We start from the raw sequence: 19484 nt of genomic DNA, 5'->3' as shown, positions 1-19484 counted from the left end.
TAATGAGAAATGTAGAAAGAGTTTAGTTTTCTTTTTTTCTTCTCTTATATAAGTTTAAATATATTTATCTCTTATATTAATATTTTTAAGAATACATGAATAACGTTTGATAGTAACATCTTATATTTACGTATATCATGAGAAGATTCAAACTCCAACTTTAAGTTGAAATTCAAACATTCTGCATGTATGCTTATCGTTGTATTATTTTTTTTGTTCATTATATTGCTATTCATTAATCATTAAAGTTTTGTTTTCCTTAAAGAACATAATAGAAAAATACTTCAAGAAAATTTAATTAAGAAATAACTAATGAAAAATCATTTAAAAAATTATTACAATTGATCACAAATACATATATCTACAGATTATATATATATATATTTTTTTTTTAATTTGAAAATTTAAAAAATATAATATTACAAAGTGTATAAAACTTTCACGATATCAAATATATATTCATCATCCAGATCTCGTTTGTTATTTTGATCTGTACCATAACCGTAATGAAACGTAACGTGTATTCCACGTATATTCGTGAATTTGTCATCTCATGTACATACAATTTCAAATTTGAAATGAATATCGTAGCCAAGCTATCATGAACAAATGCTATTTTCTATCTCTGTTCCAGACGAAAGCTCACCTTGACGTATTGGCAGATGCCATTTTGCGATGGGCAAGAGGACGCTAATTCCTTTGTTGACGATGAACCTCTGACCTGCATAAAATCATAAGTCTGACGAGTTTACTTCTTTATACATTCACCTATACATATATATATATAAATACAAATATAATATGTATATGATATATATTCCCGTATGTATGTATACGTGTACACATATCTCTTGTGTACCCGTACACATATCCAGGGCTTTCGTTTCGTTGCTGGCGAACGTTTCTCTTGCGAGCAGCACGAGAGGGGGATGAAGAGAGATGAGATCGTTATTTTTTCCCTTCGAGAGAGAAAAAAAAATGCAATTTAAGAAAGGAAATTTTAACATTTGTTTGAAAAAAAGAAAAAATGATAATCGACAGTTGGATATAAGAGTATAGATTGGGAATGAGATGAGGATCGTTTGAATATTCAGATATACGAAAATTGTAAATTTTATGCAGTGTCTCTTGTTCAACATACATACATACATATATATTTTTGCTAAATATTTGTCGTTCACAGCTTTCGTTGGCTATCGAAGTTCAACTATCAAAATTCGTTGAAAAAAAAATTTCGAAAATTCGATCTTGAGACCTTTGCCTAAGCATCGAAGTATCTTCTCTGAAAAAAATTTGGAATTTTAGATGTCGCGGTAAATGTTTTTTCTAAAAATCGTTAACTTCCTTATCCCTAATACTAGAATTTTTATACTCTTCGTTTGATCCTTGTGAACATATTTTCTTAGTGTCTTGAAAAGAAATGGCTAAATGTTACTTCGAACGAAAAAAAAAAATCTTCGAGATCGTCAATGGAGATGCAGATAATTCATGTGTATTAATGAAAATATTAAATTGGTTGGAAAATAAATGGCTGATTGAAATATCGTGTTCATTGACTGGATTCATTGACGTGTTAATATTAATTATTCATAAGAATTTAACAGAGATTTTGATGATTTAACGTTTTATGGTTAATATTTATAATTCAGTTTTTAATACTTAATAAATAACAATGCCTTTTTAAAATCATTGCAGAAAAAAACGAAACGAAATTGAAAGCAATTTTTTTAAAATAGAAGAACTTTGCTTTTTAAAAAATATATATATAAATCGTAACGCAGTATTATTTTTCGATATGTTAAATTGATTAAATCACTTCGTAAATTTATAAAAATACGAATGAATTGCAATACATGTATTTTTATCGAAGCAGATTGAAATTTTTCTGAACATCGAGTAAATTATCTTATATCTATAAATCGATATATGAAAATTAAACGAATTGCGGATAAAACTATATTATCGAACGAATCGTAATACGCAAAAATCAATCAACCATCTATTTCACCAATTTGATCGATCTTCCTTATCTTTCTTATCGCAAGCTTGATAAATTTTAATCTTAGAATTAACGCAAACTTCAAAATCAAAAGTTCAAGAATTAAAATCAACAATAAAATTTCCAAAAAAAAAAAAAAAGAAAACGCATCGATCAATCTAAAAAAAATATCGAAATCAAAAAAATTAAATATTATCATCGTTTAAGAAAGAGAAAAAAAAAAAAAGAAAAAGAAAAAAAAAAAGAAAAAAAGGAAAAACGAGAAAAAAAAACGAAAAAAATTTCTAAATGTATATTCAAATCGAACGAAATCCATCCTTTCTTCCGAGAAACAGAGAAAAGAGCAAAGGGGGAATCTCTTAATTCATAAATGCTCTCTAATCCAAGGGAAATTCGATTCGAAATTCGAAAGGAAATCCATTGGAAGAACGGGAATCGCGTTCGAGCTACGTTCGTCCAACACCCTCTTTACGATCCCTTGCGGAATAATTCCTCCTATGTGTCCGCGTTTCTCTCCCTCCCCTCGAGCCTCGCACGTTTGATCTGCGCTCGCGAAAGGGACGTGCGCCGACGAGAAGACGAAAACCTTGTTTCGCATTCTCCTCCACCCCGTTCTCCCCGGAATATCGTCTATTTTGCAAAGAGTTCTCCCTCTTGTTCTCCGTCTAACCGTAAAAAACACCCACCCACATACACACACACACAACACACACACATACATAAACGATGAGAAAAATAGAGAGTGTTTGTTGTGCGTGTGCGTGAATAATGTATGAGGATACGATGTATGAAAGGAGGGGGAAAAAAAACGAGAGAAAGAAAGAAAGGAAAAAAAGAAAGAAAGAAAGAAAGAAAGAAAGAGCGCACGCGAGATGTGAAGATGTGATGTTCAACGTTGAAATCAAACTCAGGGGAACGTAAAGATGAATCGTCTCTCGAGCAGCACTCGCTCAAGTATGGCGGATATCCGTGCTCCATGGATGGGTGGGGGTAGGGGGAGAGGGGGGGGGGGTTCGATTCCAAAACGGCCTCGTTTTACACGCGTTTCTACAACGCGGGGATAACACCGCACGGTTTCGTGGATGGATTCGACAGACAGGCAGACAGGAGTGAGGATATTTCGTTGCTCGATTAAATGAGCGCGTTCTGCGGCTTGACGTTTAGGGGGTTGATGAGGGTGGACAGGGGTGATTATGAAGCATATCGAGGGGATTGACGTGGAGTTTCCGGATAGTTTCGCGATACATGCAAGATATCGTATCGTATTGGTTGATGGATGATCGGGGGGAGGGAGGGGGGGAGAGAGGGAAGGGGGAATCGTATTGGTTATCGGGCAAACTTAATGATTTGTTTTCTATTTGACGGTGTTATATGCGTGTAATTGGTTGGTGTCCGGTGACAGAATTTGAGAATCGATCAATCGGTATTTGTTCATTTGTTACAATTTAATTTCAGTTGATCAAATGTTGAAAAATATTGGAAGAATTAGAAGAGATGATTTGAACAGCATTTGGAGATTAATTAGTAAGTTTTGGAAATTTTGTTGAATGTTTTTTGGAAAAATAGAATAAGTTTGAAAAGAGACCTTTTTTGGAGACTTGTGAAATAATTTTGTTGCGAGTTTTGAAAGAATTTTGGAAATCTTTTGCGTTGTATTATCTTTAGAAGAGAAGCGAATTAATTTAGAATTAATGCGAGTTATTAAGTTGTATCTTTTATGACAATTTGAAATATTTTTTTTTTCAGAATTATCTTAAATAATTTACAGAAAAAATTTTTGTAAATCGTTTTCGCCCCTTTTTCGCGAAATATCGAAGTAAAATTTTAAAACGAAAGTTTGTTGTGGATAATTTTTCCCTTCCTTTTTGGATTCTACTATTTCCTGTCATTGTGAACGAACGATCAATTTTCTTGCTGTCAGAAATCCATTTCTACATTGAGAATCATCTGTCACTTGAAGGGAAAGAATTTCATCCGTCATTTCGAGCAGATTTCATTGTTCTCTGATATCATTTTCCAACACGACAACTTCTCCGTGCATTAACATTTTTTTCAATTTATAAAAAATAAGCGAGAGCGATTAATAACGAGAATATTAATTAGGATGAATTAAATGTCTCTCGATGCAACAAAGCATGATCGATAAATTAAATCAAAGAGACAGATCGTTGAGCACAATCGCTACTTGCGAGGAAGAACACTGGCAAAGAAAATAATAAAAGTTATTTTCGAGAGTAAAAAAAAAAATGATAAAAAATAATCGGTCAAATAATTACAAAATCCTTTTTCTTTTTATCGAAATTGAAATAGAACTCCATCAACCAAAATTTGTATTCCTTTACATGACTAGCAAGGATAAATTTTACATTGAAAATATTCGAAAGAAAAGAAGAAAGAGGAAAAAACATCAAGCTGCAGATGTGTCTACGACGATCCACGTTTGTAATCGATATTTTCATTTAATCCAGTGTTTCTCAATGTAAGAGAATATGTGGCCCTCATGAATATCTTTTGCAATAATTTGCATTCGACACTTTGTTATAATATACAAAAGTAAAAGTTGAATAATTGTTCGACAACAATCCAAGTTTGTGAAGGATTGAAGTTCCCTTTATATTTTGTCAAATAAAAAAAAAAGGATCCTTTCTTTCAAATAATAAAGATACTGATGGATCATTTATGCTCTGTTATCCAACTTTTACTTTTATATTAATCAAAAAAATGATTAATGATGTTAAAGAGCATTAAAATTTTTAGAAATTGGGACATGATCCAAAAGATTGAAACTCTTTGAACGAGCGTCAAAGTGTAGCATATGATACAAAAGATACTAAAATCTTCAAAAGACGTTGAAACGTAAAGTGATTCAAAAGATGTTAAAAAAAAAAAAAAGAAAAAAAGAAAAAAGAATGATTGGGAAACGCTGGATCTGATTGAAAAACGCGTGATTACGAGGCCACCACTGTCGTGGTAATCAGGTAATCCTCGTGTTAAAGTACAAATTAAGGGTGTTCGAGGTTTCAAGGGGGCGTGTAACAGTAACGACAGCGCTATCTGTTCCGGTTCCGGTGTCAGGATGGCATAATAGATCCATCCGCGGCCTCTTTGGGCTGCGGCCACAAAACAATCGAGCGATTCCCGCTGAACTCAAAAACCTCCTCGACGACTTTATTTTCGTACTACAGATTTCGAAGACTGAGAATGAAAAAAAATGAGGAAAAAAATGAAAAAAAAAAAGAAAAAAAGAAAGAAAAAAGGAGAGGAAAAAAAAAAAGAAAATAATAAAATTCACTTTTAAATTGGCGTTGCAATCATTCTGGACGAGAGGTTCCAATTAAGGAAAAATCGAACACACGCGTCCAGAACGATTTTTGCGCAATCGTTCAACCATTTATGCAAACATGGTGTAGAAATTTCGTTTGTGTTAATCAAAAAATATATTTCATTATATATTGACGATGATACTGGTGATGATGACTAGAGAGATGATCGAAGAACGACGCGAGTTGGCCAGTCATAAATGTGCTGAATCATCCCTCCTCCCTTCTTCCTCTCTCCCCCTCTTAATTTCCTCCTGCTGGATTTCTCCTGTTGCGTTCCTTACCATTTCCTGTTCCTCTTCTGTTTCTTTAACTCCTTCTAAAAGTATGTATTATTATATCTTAGCGGTAAATGTTTGACTGTGTCTCAGGCGATACCTACCTTAATCTTCAAATCTAGTTCGTTCGAACGAAGCGTGGACAGGTGAATCCTGCGAGCTCGCCAATATTGGGAAAAATTATCTTTTCGGCCTTGTAACGATTCATTTTCGAAATAATTATTAATATTCTTAATAATTGCGTGAAATTAATTAAGATTATTTTGTGAAAAGAAAAGGAGAACGAGCTTTAAACTCGTGAATTTTTTTTCCATCAATTTGAAGAACCTTCTTCGTTTAAAAACTCGTTCCAAGGTTTGTTAAAAAAATAATAAAATAAAATAAAAAGGAAGAAACGAAAGATAAGGATTTGTGAAGCGTAAATATAAAACTTCGCAAGGAAATTAAGAACACGCACGAGGAGCTTGTCCACGTCACGAGAAAAAAAATGATCAGGCTGTCGAAAACGATCGAAAGCGTCTCGAAACGAAACGAGACCTGCTGCGTTTGTTGTACTGCCGTGTGTATTTGCTTGTTTATATGAAGAAAAAAAGAAAAAGAAGAAAAAAACGAACAAAAATGAGAAGCACGTGGTCCCGAGAGTGCGCAGCCTTTTAGAATTCGTTGGAGTATAATACACTTATAATTTTTTGTTTCGTCGAAAAGAAAAAAACTAGATTGTAAGGATTTACGATTATTAACCGACTAAAGAAAAATATATATATATAATAAAACAGATATAAAAAAAAAAAAGAAAAAAAATGAGAGGAAATAGAACAAAATATCTACTAGAATTATACGAATAATAATAATATATCGAACTATCGATAGACTATAAATCTCGAGGTAAAAAAAAGAAAAGAAAAAATGAAAAAAAAAGTGTAAGAATATTGGCAGACACCGACGAGGCTCAACTATACTGCAATATATACAAAACATATACGTGAATCGAAGAAGAAGAAAAAGTAAAAGATCGAGCTCGAAAGAGAGGAAGAAGAGGAAGAAAAAGGAAAAGATATACGTCAAGCAAAAAAAAAAAAAAAAAAAAAAAAAAGAAAGAAAGAAAGAAAGAAAAAATTCTTCCCTTCCTGCAAAAGGTCAATTCAGTATTACATCTAGATCATTGTAAAAGTTTCATTTTATGCTCGAACGAGCGGAACGAGGCGATTTAAAAGTCCTCCTCCGATCATTCCCAAGCGGCGTCTCTTTCTCTCCCTTCTCTCTCTCTCTCTCTCTCTCTCTCTCTCTCTCTCTCTCTCTCTCTCTCTCGAAACGGGCCGCTCGTTCAAGGAGGGAACTCGAGGATTCACGAGCCGCGCCATTTCTCGTTTACAGCAACACGTCAAGTGCCAGAGATTCGTTCGTTGGTAGACGCGCTGTTTCTGTTCCGTAGTTATTTGACGTAATTCGAGGAAGAGGAGCACGTTTACTCGACGACTTTGTTTAATCGAGTCATCCGAATACAGGGTTGCACCCTTAACCCTCCGGGATCTACTGCCGTATACTTTCGAGCTTAAAACTTCATTTTCGAGGTTAAAACTTAGTTTCGGGATCGGGTATATAGTTATCCTTCCGGATGAAATGGATATTTTTTTTTTGCACCCTCCTTTTCCCTTCTTTCGTCATTCTGCATTCGTCGTTCTTCATAAATTAGTGGACACTTTTTTGGTATAATTTTAAAGTAAATCTTGTATCGTTTTATTTATTCTTTTTTTTTTTATTGTATCGAAACATATATTTCATAAAGAAACTTTTTTACTCAAACAAAATAATTCTTTTGTTTTTGGAATCAAATCGTTAACGACGATCAGAGAAATGTTGTAATCTTCGAGAATGGTTTAATTAAGTGTCCATTGATCTATGAAAGGAAATGTACGAGTTATATGAAAGTTTAAGCAAGTTGAAATGGGTTTTCAGGATTGTTTAAGAGACTTTGGGTCCACGGAGGGCTAAGCGAACTGAACATATCAGAATTTACGCTACATATTTTTCATCAGAACAGAATATTTTTAATATTCGCTGAACGACGCGCAGATTTAGAACACTTCCTGTTGCTCAGCTGTTGCTGTCTTTGCGACATTCAGCGGCACGCATGCAAATTTTCTCGTTCAGTCTGCGATACGTTCCAACAATTTGTAATCGTGTTAAGCGCCTAACCGGTCGTCTCGAATTTCCATGATTGAATTTTATGGAGAAGGAGCGAGAAATTTAATGAAATTCAATATTTTCGTTCCATTCTTGTTACCCGATGAAACGTTTTCTACTCGAAAATATCTAAAATTAAATTTCCTGGAAGTGAAACGAAAAAATGAAAAGCTTGTCGATAAAAAGACTAATAAAAATTCTAAAAATCCAAAGATCTGACATTTAACTCATCCATGCGTTTCTCTAATCGTGAATAATATAAAAAAAATATGAAGAGAATATGAAAAAGAAATTTTAATCCATTCTTATTCTAAAATTTTCGCAATTTTTTTTTTTTTGATTTAAAAAATATTCACGAAATCTCTCGATCAGGAAGAAGAATCGTTGCGATTTATTATTGCGGCCGGTTGGGCGTCCCATAAAAAAAAAATCGATGTAGCAGAGCGATGGAGCGCGAAGAACAATCAGAAACAATCACGTTAGACGACACCGGCAATGAGTGATCGCGTTAGCCAACAAGAAGAAGCGTCAATTTAACAATGACACACGCGTAAGGCTCTGTGAAGACCAACGATGCAATGCCATTGTAATTTCACCCCTTAACGATATCCCACGATTGACGACAATTTGATATTTTTCATGATGCAATGCAAATGCATCTGTTTCATCTTGTTATTTAAAACATAAGATAATATATATATATATATATAAGAATCGTTCAAACTGTCAATTAAATCAGTCAAAATATTCAAAATGTATCGAATCTAATTTCCTATATAAAATTACAGATTGTTGAAATTTATTACAATTTTATCAACAATCATCGAGCTATATCTTGTCTATACTTCATAAATAATTCAGATGCAATGTCTTTAACGATTGTCGCGATATTGTTATTTAAATTAGAAATATAGATCAAGTGGTGGATCAATCGAAAATCACAATGGCTGAGTATCGCTGGCCTCGCATCCTAAGAAAACGATGGCCATATATACACCCAGAACGCCATACACCAAAAGCAGTTTCTTTTTTGATACGACGACTAGCTTTAATTTCCACTCCCCGTAGAGACAAGATTTTCCATTTAACGATTCGTGTAAATGGCGAAATAACAAATCAAAGAAGAATGAGATGGAATCGAAAATTGTTGTACATACACACATACACACACACATATGCACGCACGCATACACGTACACAGATACACACCGAGATACGCAGGAGTTTGCTAGCTTACGTGAAATTTTTATCGTCGCCAGCTTCGAAGATATATTTTTAGACGATATATCTCTGTATATATACGCAAAAGATACACACACTCATACACACACACACACACACACACGCATGTTAAATACATACGTGGATAGACACACATGCGCGTAAAAAAGACAAAAAGAGTCGTTTTATGCGTCAATTTTTTCGGCCGGTGTCCCTTTCTTTTTCGGGCGAACAGGAAACGCCGCCGAATCTCGCCTGTTTTCTTTTTCATGCTTCTCGAATAAATGTGCGATGTTTGTTTCATCCAGACCGTGCTTTCTTACTATTTTATTATCCTCCCGATATCGTTTCTTTCTGTAGTCTTCTCTCTGTCTCTCCCTCTCTTTCTCTCTCTCCCTCTTTCTCTTTTTTTCTTAATCCTTAACTGTTATGGTGAAATCGAAATATATAATACGACATTGTCAATATTTTTCCCAATATTTCTGGAATTTCTCAACGAAATAAGGATAATTAAAATGCTTAACGCCATTAATTGAAAGAACAAAATTGCGAATCGTTTATTACGTCCATGATTAATGATCTCGCAATAGCAGTTAAGGATTAAGGTGGGTGCACACACTCGTGCATTGGAAATTGTAAAACCGTAATATCGTTGGATCATTGGATGGATATTTAAACGGATACGTAACGAGTGTGGGCCCCGATCGTTAGGAAATTTTTGATTTTGATTTAATCGAATTCGAATTGTTCGTTTCGATGTAACGGAGAATTGGGAATGAATTAATCACGGTCGAAGCCCCGCCATATTGGCGACGAAGCACTCTTTTATCATTTTGCTCGCATGTTGCAATGTTATAAGAATACAATATTTCATTTGTGAGTAAAATAAATTCGTTTAAGTAAAACATTCTTGTGGCTTTTAATGATTATATCAATTGGAGAGATTCCTCATTGGGGAATCAGTGCATGAGTTAATTTACTGATACTTTTAAATGTTTATTATTATTATTATTATTATTATTATTCGAGGAAAGATGTATTCGAACAATTGAAATAATTTTAAGTAACCGAGCATTAAAATTCATATAATAATTTTATATTTTTTTTATTTTTTTGCATATACATTTTATAATACATTTTATGTTTAGTTTGTACATACACCAATAAATCTATTAATATATTAATTTCTATGGTAATTCGTTAGCATAGTTACATCTTATTGTAAAATTTTTTATTTAAAAAAATATTGATTGTTATTACATTTTACTTATATTATACAATAAAAATAATGATGTTTGAAAAGTGATATATAGAACATTATGATTTTAAAAATCTTAAACCTACTTTTACACGTGCGTAATTATTATTAATCATATCGTTGTAATACGATTATTTCACAAATAAGATTATTTCAGAAATAGATGGATACCTACTTTTTCTAATAACGCTTCTTTAAAATTATCCTAATTTGTAATCTAAATAAATAATTTGACAATTTTAAATTAAAATAATCGAATAATTCAGATATATTATTCAGAGATACTTCATTTCGATTTTATTCGCATCAGATATCAATGGCGCAAAAAAAAAAAAAAAAAAAAATAGAGATAAATGTTGCATCGAAATTATATCTTTATAATCTGTCGAGGATGACACGAAAGTGAGTCAAGGAGAGAGGAGTAGAATTTTTATCGATGACGCAAAACCACGTCGAGCTAGACAGTAACAATCTAGTTTAGTTAAAATTATGGGAACCAACGAAGGACAAACGGAGAAACGGCTTAAAACGAGCAAAAGGATCGATCAATGAGGTTGATCGGGCATAAAAATGAGTATAACGTTTAATTAGGTTGATGAAAAGTAATTAGAACGAATTCTGAATACGATTGAAATTATTAAAAAATCACTCCTTCTCATAATGATAAATCGTTAATATTATGAACATGCATATGCAATACGAAAATGCATTCAAAAGTTAATCTAAAATTAAATTTTTATAAAAATTTATAAAATATCGTTTGTTTTCGATTTTTTCCCTAAATATATAATAATAAGAAATAAATTGAGTCAAATTTTAAACGAGAAACGCAGAAGTAAGTATTACATTTCAGTGTATGTTTCACTCTCGAACTTTAGCGAAATGCGTTCAACAGGTGATTTAAAAACCATCGTCTTCCCAGCTGTGAATTAAATAATTTATCACAACTTTTAATATTTTATTGTGAAATAAATTATCAAATTGATCAATTAATTAATTTTCATAATTTGACTTAAAACAAACATTGATACGCTTTATTAATAATTAATATCCGCGAAGATCGATATTGAAGACATAATGCTTGACCTTTATCACTGATTTAATCCTGGACAATCACTATCTGTATTCTCATTATTATTTAAGAAATATTATTTAATGTTTAATGACATTGAATATTTTTCTATAATAATTATAATTCAAATATATTGATGCAATAAATTGTACACGCATAATAATTATAAACTTTTCCAAATATTTTTGATTCAAGTGATAATACTCAGAAAATAATGCAAACTTTTGATAATTGATTCGTTTCGGATTTATTTTTCCATAAAACGTTCAACGGAATTACTTATAAAAGGACTACATACGAATACATAAATGATATAATCATCAAATTTTTTGATGCATATTATTGAATAACATTTATGCAATCAAACGAATCTGTTATATCGCTCTTAAATAATCTGCATTATAAATACCAATCCTTAATTCATACTCCTATTGCACAACATATTGAATCCAATTCAATTTACCAACTCTTAACACCTCCTGAAACATCTTTTTTTTTTTCAACCGATAAATCCCAAAAAAAAGTCGAAGGATTTTTAGGTTTAGTAACGGCTATGAAACTTTTATCGAATCAATCCGACTGTTCATTTCACTGCATAACCGTTTCCAAGCCAGTTTATACTTTCAACTTTAAATCCCTCTGATCTCATATATTTCCATTTACACCATATCATCTTACATTTTATATTAAGCATGAAATATTCCATTTTCTACCTCTTTCTCCTGCTCTCTCTTTCTTTTTTTTTTTTTTTTTTAACAACTTTTGTGTTTGAGAATACAAACGAATCAAATATACCTTTAGACTTTCTAAATTCTCTAAACTCGATGACAATTCATTTGGCTTCGAGCAAAATAATGAATACACGAATCACGAGTATCTTTCAGAGATTATAGATACATTTATCAAATATTGATTGGCCATCTTTTTTTTTCTTTTTTTGTTTCGTTCTCGACGTTTTTCGACGGCGACTTTTCTTTTCGCTTCAGAAGGTGTTGGATAGACGATTGCACGATGTCGAGAAAAAGCGAGAACGAAGGATAAAAATGCTGGTGGTCGTGTCGAAGAAACGCGATCGATTGCGGCTGCGCAACGAGTCTGGTATGATAACGGTATTATACAATGTATGATAAGCTGCGACTATGGTGAAAGAGGGTGAGAATGTATAGAGTGATACACTCTCTCGCCAGAGGAGTACCAAAGTAACACCCCGTATTATACGCTCTCGTAAAGCGACAAATGGCAAATGTAAACGAATATGTATCAAGTGTGTAGTTCTAATGTAAAAGATATTAAATCCTGAATTATATTGCAATTGATCATTTTTTTTTTATTTTAAATCATTGCATACCTTGACGAATTTCGATTTTTTGTTCGTTTTTGTTCTACGAAAAAAAAATTAATTGTTTTGCGTCTTTTTCAAAAATGGACTTTGTTTTTTGATTAAGTGAAATCGATATAAAAAAATTGTAATTTAATTTATCTTTTGAGTAAATTTCTTTTAAGGATTAATTTTTTTTTTTTTTTAGATTTTTAGAAAAATAATATAAGATGTTGATATAATTGTATACAGCAGATATCACGTGTTATGTTTGTGCGTATAAATTGTGCATAAAATCTTGGCAAGAGTTTGAATTAAACAACCAATTAAATTTCATCCTATTGTCAAATTATTATCCATTATTATTCCTTATTGTTAATCGAGTGTTTTATAGATTTCATACTCGAAGTATAACTTTGAAATGAAAGGGGGAGAAAAGAAAATAGAAGGAATATACTTTTTCCTTCTTTTATTTTCTTTTTTAATTATTTATTAAAATAATAATTAATGAACATTCTAAAAGAAAGAGTGTTGAACAGTTCACGGAATAATAAGATAGATAAAAGAATAGTACAGTGAAGAATATTCGTAAAAATTGTGTCTCATATAAATTTCTCTCATGTTCAAAGTAGAAAGAAACGTGCGAAGAAAATTGAACTTGATTAAAAAAAACTTTCTACACGAGTATGAATCTTTCATCGATCTTTTTCACTCTTTTTGAAAAAAAACGTAATAGTGTTTGCATCACTGAGCCCTTCAATTGTCAAATGACATTCGTAAAACATTTTTATGTAAGTTGATATTGGGAAAGTATGGCGCAAAAATTATCGCAAAAATAAATTTAACATTTAGAAAAGGTTATGTAAATGTTACGATAATTCAATAATGGTTCATCATTTTACAAATTAATAATCTCTTGTTACAAGAGTGAAAAATGTCATTTATACGATAATAACCGATATATATATATAAAACGAGGATAATTTAGAGAAAATTTTATATTTTACGCCAATATATTCGTAACAAAAAATTTATTTGTTGCATTTATTCTTCATCAGTAATAAATGAAAAAAAAAAAGAAAAAAAAATCCTATTTAATTCAAACTCCTGTCCCCAAGAGTTCGTTCGCTCTCGAATTTTCCTCGAAGGGAACAGACACGAAAATCTTCAATGTTTCGCTTTAATGTTTCTTCAATCTCGCGATACATGAAGTTTCCGGAACGGTTTTGACATTTCGCGATCCAACTACGTGGAATTTTTGATAAGTTTCCACCACCTGGCAATTTCCCGACAAACCAACTTCATCGCGTTATCGTCAACTTTTCAACAAGTTTTGGCAGTTTGCAATTTCCCGACATGGGGTTGTATCCAACGTGGAGACGCATTTTCACCGGAAATGAAAATAATTTAAATTGTACACACTTTCGACAACGTGAATTTCGGTTTCGATAAAATTTCCTATAAAATTATACGATCGTATGAAATTTCATAAGAGTTCAAATTAACAGGCGGTCGACAAGCATCGGGAATATATAACGAATAACAATTTTTCGTGAAAAACGTAATTAAACGTAATTAAATAATGAAATAATTAAATTTCGCTTAAATTTCGAAATTACATAATTGATTGCAACGATGAGTAATTAAAAAGCGTGGATAAAAATTGACACGATAAAAATTCAGTGACCATAAATTAATTCTTCCAATTCTTATTTTTATTCCTATTTAAAATTCGTGATCTTTAAGAATTTTAAGAATGAAACGGGACACGAGATAGGTAAAAGGAAGGAAAATAAAATAAGAATGGAAGGTAAAAATTAACAAGTGGAGTGTGATAATCAAACGGTCGGCCAATAAATCGGGTGATACACTCTCTAACACTCTTGCCACACATTCGTTCGTATTTTACGACGGTGATTTCGCAGAAGGGAAATTTATCACGAATTAAAAGCGTCCCAAGCTTGCTTCGTCGAATGCTCGTTCGAAATAAACACAGGTTTTTCGATCAAGATTAAAGAAGGAGAGAGGCCGCGATAAAAGCGCGTGTTTATCGGCCGACATGCTCGTAGTACACGGGCCTCCGCCTGCTTGAAACGCAACCCTAAATTTAGGGGTTGAACTGGTGCAAATTTTAATTTTAATATCACGCCGCTATTTTAAGCCGATTATCGATCACCCTGTCGGTTGAACCGGGTAAGAAACTTCGACTGGAAACTTTCGTTCATCCCGTTTCAGACCTGTTCCTCGTGAGACTTGGTCACGATAGAGAACACAAGTTCACAACACGAGAAACACACTTTCGAGTGATTGATTGAATCTATGAAATTTAACTTGTGCTTACGAGAAAACTTTTTTCTTTTATAATTTTAGTAATTTTGAATTGATCGGGGAAAAAAATTGGTGGTAATTCTTTGATTAATTTAATTTCGATTACTTAGATTTTTTCTTTTCTTGATTCTTTTTTCTATTAATTTAATGGTTTATTAATATTATTTTTTTTTCTGGCAGCTTCTAGATATATTTAATTCGGCAATTTCTACTTTCCTTGATACATTTTAATTGTAAAATATAATTTATAAATGTAAATTCTAACGAATAATAATTTCCATTAATTAAAATTTCGAAATTGTTACACGACAATATATTTATCAGAAAGGGATGTTGATACTTGAATAAAAATATTTTTTAATGGAAATATTTTTTATAGGAAAAACTTTTAACGATTGCCCACGATATATTTAATGAAGTTTTAATAGCAAGTTGTGGCGTATGTAATCAAATTTCATTACGAAAATTATAAAGACTTTTTAACATTTCCTCGTTGTGGAAGTTAGCAAAAAATTATAGTGTACATAACAAAAAAATTTTAATTTTCACTATCGAGTTATAAATCTTTTTTTCGTCGAAATATTTTAACCCATTATGAAATATATAAAATTATTGAAATTTTTTAAATATATAAATTTAATTCATTTAATCTAATAAATCAATATGAATTAATATGATTGTTGAAGCAGCTTTAAAAATAAAATTAAAAAAAAAGAATTCTAATAATATCAATATCAATAATTTACAATACAAAAATTATTACTCCAATAAATTGTTATATTGAAAATTCCAGAAATTTTTTGTTATATTCTTTTAATATAAAATTGATTTCTAATAATAAAAAATTTTAGTTCTTTAAAATTATATAACAAAAAAATAAAAAATGGAAAAATGATAACATACAAAATTTTTCTCGGATTTTCTAGTTGTTAAAAAAAAATTTGATTGAATTTTATTTTGTATTAAGAAAACATAATCTGAAAGAAAGTGGCATATAAATTTTTTTTTTGAAATTTGACATATTTATTTACATTTATTTATACTTCATTAAGTTGCGATACATAAAAATATATAGAAAAAATATATATATATATACACAATAGAAACAAAAATATATATAAAATATATATATATATAATATGTAAAAATATAAAAATATATAATATAAACACGTAAGTATATGTTCAATCTTTTTTTTATTATTTCTCTTTATGCTATACATTTCTTATTAAACATAAAATTATAATTAATCTATCTATTTTTCTTCCTTTACTTCTACTAAATAATAAACATAATGCATATTGTCGATAAGTTAGATAGCGATTAAAAAGTTTCGAAAATCAGCGCCATCTCGCGTTTGGATCCTGGAAGCTTCGATTTGTTACTAGCATAGCAGAATATGCAAGGAGGTATTCGTGACGTCACAGAGAGAGAGACTAAGATCTGCAAGAAGGACAGAGATATGCCACTATGGCTCCTAATATCTTCGCTAAAGACGCAACGTAAAAAATTAATAATAACTAATTTTCTACTAAAAATTTCTGCACTTTTAAGCTTGAATCTTCAAGATGGAACTTCAAACAAGTTTCTTGTATCAATTTTAATAAAAAATTCTTTCTAATTAATTATTTATTAACGATTACTACGGAGAGTGTTTCCAGTCGCAAATCCTTGCTTCGTATCGAATAATAAATAACGAAATTATTCTTTTAAACAACGATAAATATATGAATAAAAGTTATATGTGAAAATAGAGGAGAAATCGACGTTTCAAATGCATATATTTATATTTAAAAATAAATCCCATAGCAATAAGAAATTAATGAAAAGATATAACGTATCGAAGATATCGATTCAATACGACATCTTGATCGTTAATAAAAAATTGGAAAGAATTCCAAATTAAAATTGAAAAACACATGAGAAACTTCTTTGAAGTCTTAGCTTCAAGATACAAGCTTAAAAGTGTATAAATTTTTAATAGAAAATTAGTTATTAATTAATTTTCTATGTTGCGTCATCGAAGCGGTGGGAGATATTAGGAGCCGCATAATCAAAGTTAGTGGCACATACCTCCTTGCATATTATACATTGCTAGTAACAAATAGAAGCTTCCAGCGTTCAAACGCGAGATGGCGTTGATTAAAATTTTTCTATCTTTAATCAATTTATATGCGAACGTGAATTCCATCGATAATTTATAAATGAGGAAATGTTCAAAAATACTTATTTGAAAAGTATCGTAAAGAAACCCCGTATGAAAATGTTTCGAAATAAAGAAAATTTCTCTGGAAGATAAAAAATATATAAAAATTGTATATAAAATTTATTCAATGTATAATAATATATCATATAAAATATATGTATATACGACAAAAATATAAAAGGAATATATATAAAAATAAATGTTATTATTTAAAAAATTAAATCATTAAATGATTTCATTGAAAATTCCGTTGAAAATAATCTTAATCTAATATGCATGGTTTATTTAGTCCTTTCAGACTTAAGGAAATATTCCCTTGATACCTCCATTAGAATGAACCTTCAAACTTTCTGAAACCATTCCTCGAACAATATTATTTCGTGAAATTGTATAACAGGGATAGCTGAGAGTAACGTTAATATTTCGGTGAGAGATACAATGTAAATTTTGTTTGGCAAATGTAAATGGTGGTGGTATTTCACCAGTAACTCGGAAATTCTCTTGAATTGAATTCCTCGAATTATCCCCCCGTTTCGTATCGATATGCATCGAATCCAATATTTAACGATATGCGCATTTTTTCATTTATTCATTCGTATCTAATCTTTATATTCGATATTTCGAAAAATTATATTTCATACAGAGATACTGTTTCCTTTTCTTTTTGATAGAAACAACAGTTTTAAGACATCTTTGTAAATATTAAATTGAATGGAAAAAATTTAAATTGACAAGGAAAAAGAATTTTTTAAAAAGTGATACATATATACAAGTATTATCGTATAAATATATAATATAATTTGTAAAGTATTATTGGTTTTAATAAAAATTTCTACAGATAACGTTATTACATTAATTATAAAGAAATGAAAAGCTGAGAGATGAAAGTATAAAAAGTGAAAAACTCTATAAAAGTTTCCACGAGATATAGCAAATCTATTTATGTCACGTCCGTAGCAGAAATATTTGAAACTAATTATTACCTACATTAATTATGAAATAAGCGAAATATTGAAGGATAAGGATATAAAAAATAAAAACATCTATCATTTTCTTTACTAAAACCTAAAGAAGTAATATTGAATTTGTAAAGTCTTTTTTCAAAGTCTTTTTGATGAGATGATAAAATTCTGTAAAACAGAAAATAGTGTGTGACGTAAAAATGTTGAAACAGAGTTCGAAAAATTTAATAAAGGATCCTTTACTTCGGAAGACTCGTATAAGATATAAAATAGAAATCGCAAGAAATTGAAGATGCTAAGATTTCCAATTTTTTATTTTTGACTCTTCAATCCTCATTTTATTGCTGCTTAGCATTACTTTATTGTCACCAAAGTTATCGTTACGTCTATGTAAAATGTAAAATAATATATAAGTAAAATAAAAGAAAAATAGGAAAAACGAGAAAAATCTCAATGGAAGTACAAAATAATAAAAATAAAAACCAGAAATAAGGTAAAAATTCATATATTTCGTCAAAATAATTAATTATAAAAATTAAAAAGCTAAAAAAATATTTATATCGTTATATACCTACAATAAAAAAGAGAACCGAAATAAGTCTGAAAAAAATATTTAAAAATATACAAAAGAACAAACAAATAAATAAAACAGTTCAATCGTTTGCTGAAAAAAACACGAGAGTAAAAAGTAGTGAAAAAAAAAAAAAGAAAGAAAGTTAAGCCCTCTTGGGTTTAATCTTAACAAAAAAGTTACCATGAAAAAAAGAAAAGGTTAAAACAAAGGTTAAAACGCGAATTAGCTCTTTCGAAAAAGAGGGAACAATATCACCGTGGGTGGGTGTTAATGCATCCGCGGAAGGAAGAAATAAATTTGTCAATTACGTTTGTTCACGGAGATATGGGGCAAGCGGTTTCAAGTTTCTCCGTTATCGCGATCCTTTCCGCAATCAGTTACGGAGAAAAGAGCAACCGATGCGGTTGGTGGAAGGTATGGCCCGTTATCCTAGCTAACCGGCGTCTACCATTTCCGGGCCGTGGGTGTGCAACCTCGACGGCCGAAAACGTTTTCTCGTTTCCGTTTCACAGTCCTCCGGCGTTTTCGCACGAATCGATACACCAGGTGACCAGATAAGGCCGGGGGAAAATCTAAAGAGTGGTTTCACAGACCCCGTTTGCGAAACCACCCCCGCGTGTCGTTTCGTTATCTCATGCTTAATTACAGTCCACCGAACTGTCGTTTCGCCCCTCCCTCTACGAACGAAACTTGAATTCCGAGCCTCTCTCGCTCCGAGGGATGCGAGTTTGTAAAAATGGAAAGGTTAATAAATTTCCTTATTT

General features: G+C 31.0%; 1 protein-coding gene across 7 annotated transcripts in view; it reads left to right on the top strand.

Annotated features, from left to right (window-relative positions):
- The window catches only part of jeb (low-density lipoprotein receptor domain-containing jelly belly protein), an 89945-nt gene extending 76959 nt beyond the window's left edge, over nucleotides 1-12986 (top strand). For 3 of the 7 annotated variants that reach the window (XM_086907935.1, XM_086907933.1, XM_086907934.1), the window contains one exon: nucleotides 12319-12986. In XM_086907935.1, coding sequence (XP_086764061.1) covers nucleotides 12319-12459 — 141 coding nt within the window. In that variant the 3' untranslated portion in view covers nucleotides 12460-12986. Of the gene's footprint in view, nucleotides 1-634; nucleotides 2537-7553 lie in introns of those variants that run through there. The other 4 variants (XM_086907939.1, XM_086907936.1, XM_086907940.1 and 1 more) reach the window with 4 other exon arrangements.
- The last annotated feature ends 6498 nt before the right edge of the window (nucleotides 12987-19484 follow it).

The sequence above is a fragment of the Apis florea genome, unplaced genomic scaffold (genome assembly GCF_048593485.1).
Source record: "Apis florea isolate Af1SG1 unplaced genomic scaffold, ASM4859348v1 contig_3034_pilon, whole genome shotgun sequence".
NCBI lineage: Eukaryota > Metazoa > Arthropoda > Insecta > Hymenoptera > Apidae > Apis > Apis florea.
The sequence above is the reverse complement of the archived record's forward strand: the minus strand, read 5'-3'. Positions and strand labels throughout refer to the sequence as shown.